Source organism: Limulus polyphemus, unplaced genomic scaffold (genome assembly GCF_000517525.1).
Source record: "Limulus polyphemus unplaced genomic scaffold, Limulus_polyphemus-2.1.2 Scaffold920, whole genome shotgun sequence".
NCBI classification, from domain to species: Eukaryota; Metazoa; Arthropoda; class Merostomata; order Xiphosura; family Limulidae; genus Limulus; species Limulus polyphemus.
This window is the reverse complement of record NW_013666530.1, coordinates 92,527-99,271: the sequence shown is the minus strand read 5'-3', so window position 1 is coordinate 99,271 and position 6,745 is coordinate 92,527. Positions and strand designations below refer to the sequence as shown.

The 6,745-nt window shown below is 34.6% G+C and overlaps 1 protein-coding gene across 1 annotated transcript in view; it reads left to right on the top strand.

Moving 5' to 3' along the window:
* The window catches only part of LOC106461235 (peroxidasin homolog), a 58,252-nt gene that overhangs the window by 34,906 nt on the left and 16,601 nt on the right, over positions 1-6,745 (top strand). Inside the window, exons 7-8 of the mRNA XM_022388097.1 lie at positions 1,007-1,174; positions 4,763-4,864. Of these exons, the coding sequence (XP_022243805.1) occupies positions 1,007-1,174; positions 4,763-4,864 (270 nt within the window). The remainder of the gene's footprint in view (positions 1-1,006; positions 1,175-4,762; positions 4,865-6,745) is intronic.

Sequence of the window (6,745 nt, the reverse complement as noted above, 5' to 3'; positions counted from 1 at the left end):
TATACAAACGTAGGTTGATTGTGGTGACTAGTAACACCAATGTTACTACATATTCTTGAATCCCCATACAAACGTAGGTTGATTGTGGTGACTAGTAACACCAATGTTACTACACATTCTTCAATCCCTATTATACAAACGTAGGTTGATTGTGGTGACTAGTAGCACCAATGTTACTACATATTCTTAATCCCTATACAAACGTAGGTTGATTGTGGTGACTAGTAGCACCAATGTTACTACATATTCTTCAATCCCTATACAAACGTAGGTTGATTGTGGTGACTAGTAGCACCAATGTTACTACATATTCTTCAATCCCTATACAAATATAGGTTGATTGTGGTGAGTAGAATGAATCTAAAAACACCGTACGTATACAAGCTTGCGAATTTAAACTTCATAAAGTTGTTTCGGTTTTAATAACGGATTTTCCATAATTCAGCTACGCAGATTTCGAAAATAATATCATTTTTTTTCTATCGCGTAAGGATAGAAATCGGGAAGAAAAACACTCTTACTTAGATCAAATAATTATTTCGTTTACCACAATGAACATTTTTTATTATTACATTTGTTAACAAAAATACAAACAAACCGAAGAAAAGGGAGGAACATTGATATCAAACGAATATGCATCCTCATTCATCCTGATTTTTTTTTTGTGTGAATTCTACATTTTTTTAGGCTCAAACTACGTGTTGTGGTCTTTCTTTTATGGATTCGTTATGACGTTTTGTGAAAAATCTGTACGTGATGGAGAAAAATGAATATTATTTTCGGATTCGGCATACAGGAATTACTGTAGAACATGTAGAAATTTCAAGACAATAAAACCATCGCAGTCCTGTGTTAACAATAAAACCATTGCAGGCCTGTGTTGACAATAAAATCATCACAGTACTGTGTAATTAGATTTAGGTGATCGTATAGACAACGATTGATATCTGATCGCTACAACGTTACCATTGTATTATTTGATCTTTATTGTTTCACGGTGTTTCAGACGAACGTGACTTGGACTTTAAGTGCTGTGGAATCCCTAAAGAGATCCAGCATCCCAACTGTATGACAATCGACATACCACCCGACGATCCATTCTATTCCCGTTATGGTCAACAATGTATGGAATTTAAGCGTCTGGAGGCTGGTCAAAGACCCGGATGCACTCTCGGTAGGTGATTAGTTGATTAGGTTTCTTTATCAGAACTCAAAGGTAGTTTAATCCAATCGCAACATAGCGCAGGAACACAGTGTAGTAGAATGTTAACAGACAAAAATAAATTAAACTCAGTTGTGACTGAATAGTTATATATATTAATTCCTGCCTGTGTTATTATGTAAGGATGATGCAAATGCCATCCCTACTATCTTGTTTGCATTGTTTTTGAATGATTGATATTAACCATCCCTACATTTACTTCCTTTTTTGAACAGTTTTTCTTTACTTGTTTTTTTAATGCAATGTTTATACAGACACTGGAAGGTTGTAGTTATAACCAAGTTTGAAATATAATGAGGTTTCAACTGCAATATAGTTCATTGGCTGGTAATTTCTGTTTCACCCTGTATTTAAGTGTTTTAAAGGAACGTCAAATTTCTGTAAGAAAGCTAGCTTCAAAGGGAATAATAACATCGTTTACACAAGAATTACGATTTTTTTAAAACTTACTACTAGTTTTTAATAACATTTGTAAAAGCGGATACTCCGTTTGAAACTTTGTCACCTCGGTGAAATCAGTTGACACCATTGTTTTGGTTTTTGTAATAAAAAAGAAGCAGAAGAAAGAAGAACAAGAAATTCAAACCTTTTGCTATGATATTTACAGACATTCCCATAACTTGTGACTTAGTCATTACATATATATTGCTATAAAAGGAAACACTGTATAGTATTGTAAAATTCTGATGACCTATTCAGGTGATATTTAAAATACCATTTCGATTAACAATCCGAGCCATCCCTGCATAGGTAGTGGTACCGCCTGCCTGATATTTTGGGTAGATAAATTTTTACGAGTATATTTCACACAGTGTGAATGTTTTATTAAGATTGAGAGTTTTTTTAGGAATATTTCAGTATGTAAGTATTCACCAGGGCATTTTAGCCCATTAAGTGATATGGTGCTGTTTTAGTAATTTACGTTATTTTAGGAATATTTCAATATGTAAGTATTCACCAGGGCATTTTAGCCCATTAAGTGATATGGTGCTGTTTTAGTAATTTACGTTATTTTAGGAATGTTTCAATATGTAAGTATTCACGAGGGCATTTTAGCCCATTAAGTCATATGGTGTTGTTTTAGTAATTTACGTGATTTTAGGAATATTTCAGTACGTAAGTATTCACGAGGGCATTTTAGCCCATTAAGTCATATGGTGTTGTTTTAGTAATTTACGTGATTTTAGAAATATTTCAATATGTAAGTATTCACGAGGGCATTTTAGCCCATTAAGTGATATGGTGTTGTTTTAGTAATTTACGGGATTTTAGGAATATTTCAACATGTAAGTATTCATGGAGGTATTTTAGCCCATTAAGTGATATGGTGTTGTTTTAGTAATTTACGGGATTTTAGGAATATTTCAACATGTAAGTATTCATGAAGGTATTTTAGCCCATTAAGTGATATGGTGTTTTAGTAATTTACGTGATTTTAGGAATATTTCAATATGTAAGTATTCACGAGGGTATTTTAGCCCATTAAGTGTATGGTGTTGTTTTAGTAATTTACGTGACTTTAGAAATATTTCAATATGTAAGTATTCATGGAGGTATTTTAGCCCATTAAGTGATATGGTGTTGTTTTAGTAACGTACGTGATTTTCGGAATATTTTAACAAGTAAGTATTCACGAGGGTATTTTAGCCCATTAAGTGATATGGTGTTGTTTTAGTAACTTACGTGATTTTCGGAATATTTTAACAAGTAAGTACCCGGATTAATGCATCACCGAAATAAACCACATTTTTCTAACTTGAACGATCGAGTTCCGGCGTACGAATACCTGCAAAATTTAATCTCTGAAGGTGTGTTTTTGATAAAGGCCTTTGTATAACTTAACAAGAGCCATTTTAAAAATTAACTTGACAACTAAACAGAAAACACACATGAATATCAGTTCCTTTCTCTACAAGTATACAAGTTACATACACGTGTATATGAAAGTTTATTTGATGTATTATTTATGTCGTGTTGAGAGCTCGTTAGTTGAGTTCTGAACTAAAAAAAAAAAACTCGTTTCTAACCAATAACCTCAACAGAAATTCTGTCTTTCACGTCCACTGGTATGACAGCGGTAAGTCTACGGATTTACAACCCAAAAATATGGGGTTCAATTTCCCGCGGTGGGCACAGCAGATAGGCAATGTGGTTTTGCTTTTATATAAATAAACCTGTCTTTCACGACTACTCGAGATAACAACATTGTTGTTCTGGACTGTTAAATTCCGTTTTTCTAACCAATGAACTCATAAAAAATTTTGTTCTCCATGACTAGTCGAGGTAAAAATTTGTTCTGGGTTAGTGCACACAGACCATATTGATGTACGTTTTATTTAAATTTTAGTGTTATATACATATATTAGTAGTGCAATTAATATATTAATATTTTTTTACTTTTACAAACAGCAAGGCCAGTACAGTAAGATATAGATCAACGTGCCCGTTAATAATGACTGTGGTAGAAATGGCGCTGGTAATAATGGCCTCAGTAGTAGTAAACATACGACACTCGTAAAAGTAGGCCTAAGAATCTATAGTGGTAGAAATGGTGCACTAAAAATTACACCGCTTCCTCCCACAAGGTGGGAAAAAACAGGTGTACGTTTTTTGCGTAATATTTTTTTCTCCACTTTGCATTGTTGCTGATGCCATTTTTAATAGTGCTATTATATCTTGGACGTCATTGTTTTTCGTTGTTTTTTTCGTATATGAAAGATTTGGTCAAATGAAAGAAAAACACGATAGTGTAATAACTTCGAAGTTAAGTTAAAAACTTTGCATCGTTAGATGGAATATTGTAACAGCCCTTCTGAAACAAGGTTAGAACCTATCTAATGATGAGTGAAACTACTCTAATGTTTTAAGGATGAGTTTCAATCGGAAAAAAAGGTACGATGGTTAGTTTAGAAGTAAGACCATTCTCGACTTTGTATCTATCGTTCAAACACTATGTCATGGAAATAATTAACGTTTTAATGATGAACACAGAAACTTTCATTAGGCAAACAACTCTCTAAACCAGTTAAAACTCTGTATGTAACTTACACTAATCCTGCATTTTGTGTATAGATAAAATTACTTAAAACTCTGAATGTAACTTACACTAATCCTGCACTTTGTGCATAAATAACATTACTTAAAACTATTTATGCAATTTACACTAATCCTGCATTTTGTGCATAAATAACATTACTTAAAACTCTGTATGTAACTCACACTAATCCTTCATTTTGTGCATAAATAACATTACTTAAAACTCTGTATGTAACTCACACTAATCCTGCATTTTGTGCATAAATAACATTACTTAAAACTCTGTATGTAGCTTACACTAATCCTACATTTTGTGTATAAATAACATTACTTAAAACTCTGTATGTAACTCACACTAATCCTGCATTTTGTGCATAAATAACATTACTTAAAACTCTGTATGTAACTTACACTAATCCTGTATTTTGTGCATGAATAGCACAAAATATGAGATGGATTTTCTAACTTCGCACTTAATGTTTTTGGTTGTTTTTTTCCCGGCAGGCCCGAGAACCCACATCAATCTGGACACATCACCCCTTGACGCTAATTTTGTGTACGGTTCAACGGAAGATCTTGCCCACAAACTCCGCCTAGGAAAAGGAGGTGAGCTCACAGACAGAAATAATGTTTAATTCTAAATCACCTTTTATCACGTTTCTCTGTTGTTGTTTTTTTTTACCACTAAGTTGTAATATTGAGCTCATTTTGATTTTTAGAACATACAAAAATCTAGCTTTTTTTTATGTCATTAATGGCGGACCATCAGAGAGTTACGCACTCTAGCGATTTCTTAATTGTTTTATCTCTAATATCTCACTTTTAATATTTATTGGTGTCTTTGTTGTGTATTAATAAATTCTAAACAAGCGGAATTAATCCGCATCATGGGATAACCAATCTCTAAAATATCTATTTCTCAAACTAACAATTGATGCTATTAGTTATACACAAGTAAACAAACGAATAGCATTTTATGAAGGAAGTTTCTGTAAGCAGATTTTCTGTATCTTTAATGATGGGAAAAAGTAGAAAAACAACAAATATTTAATACTTGAACGTTTCGGAGCCCCCCCCCCCCCAGTGGCACAGCGGTATGTCTGCGGACTTACAACGCTAGAATTCTGGTTTTGATACCCGTGGTGGGCAGAGCACAGGTAGTCCATTGTGTAGCTTTGTGCTTAATTACAAACAAACGTGTTCCATCGCCTCCTAGTGGCTCAGCGGTGGGCTCGAGGCAGTGGTGAAAGTACTGGTACGCCATACCAGCAAATCATTTTGTCATGGTCATTTTATGTTTCAATTTTACCAATATTTTTGGGTGTCATGTTATATTGTAAAAAAAAAAGAAAAAGAAAAGATACTGCGCTTCAGGCTCTACTTCCAATCAGGTGGGACGCATGCGCATGATTTAGGTATTATTTCTTATTCCATTCCAACCAAAAACATATTTCAAATCAAATCTAAGAACTTTTTAATGAGGCCAAAACTTCGAAATTGTACAGATACGACAACAGCATTCCTTGTATATAGGACCATAGAAATATGCTTGCACGAGACGGCCCTGAAGATGACTCTACTGCCGCGCCATCTAGTTGGTCATACAGTTGACTCTTTCGGTTTGAATTCGCGCACTAGCCGTCCCTAATTTAGCAGTGAAAGACTAGAGGGAATGCTACTCTTTTACCAACGAATCGTCACATTATAATGCCCCCACGGCTGAAAGGGCGAACATTTTTGGTGGGACGGAGGATCCGTACTGGTGACCATCAGATTGTGAGTCAAGCGCCTTAATCACCTGGCCATGCCGGACCCGGTTGGAGTGTTGAAAGGCAGCTTTGAGTAGTTTATTCTCCAGCTAATAGTGTTTGTACATTAACTGTAAAAATGTGGTGGGGGGAATGGCACATGCCCCTTCTGCAATGTGTGTTAGGCACCTATGATCTGGATCATGGATCATCAAAGAATGACCTCTTAGTTAAAGTGAGAGTCAAACTATTATACGTGAACTCCTAACTGTAAATAATAACATAACCACAGCTTGTGTAATTCCACAAAATAAAATACAAATCGGTGATATTGCAACATATACGTTGTTCTAAACATATTTCTATTTAAGTTCCTTCCTTTAATTTGTATCTTATTATAAAACGCTGTAACTGGATAGACTTAAAAACCTTTGTATCTTATATTTTATTTTGTTTAATATAGCTTGCCGAAGATGGGCTAGCCCCCCAGTGGCTGAGCGGTAAGTCTGAAGACTTACACCGCTAAAAAGTGGGTTTTCATGCCTGTGGTGGGAACGGCACAGATAGCTCATTGCGTAGCTTTACGCTTAACAACAGATATGAATAAGATGCTGAAGATGGTTTATGTATGTTCCGAAGCGTTTCAAGTGTCAAATATCTGTTGCCGTTTCACAAGTGTACGATGTTTGTTCATTCGTTCTTATTAAGCTTCAATTCCCATATAATTAATTCTGTTTCT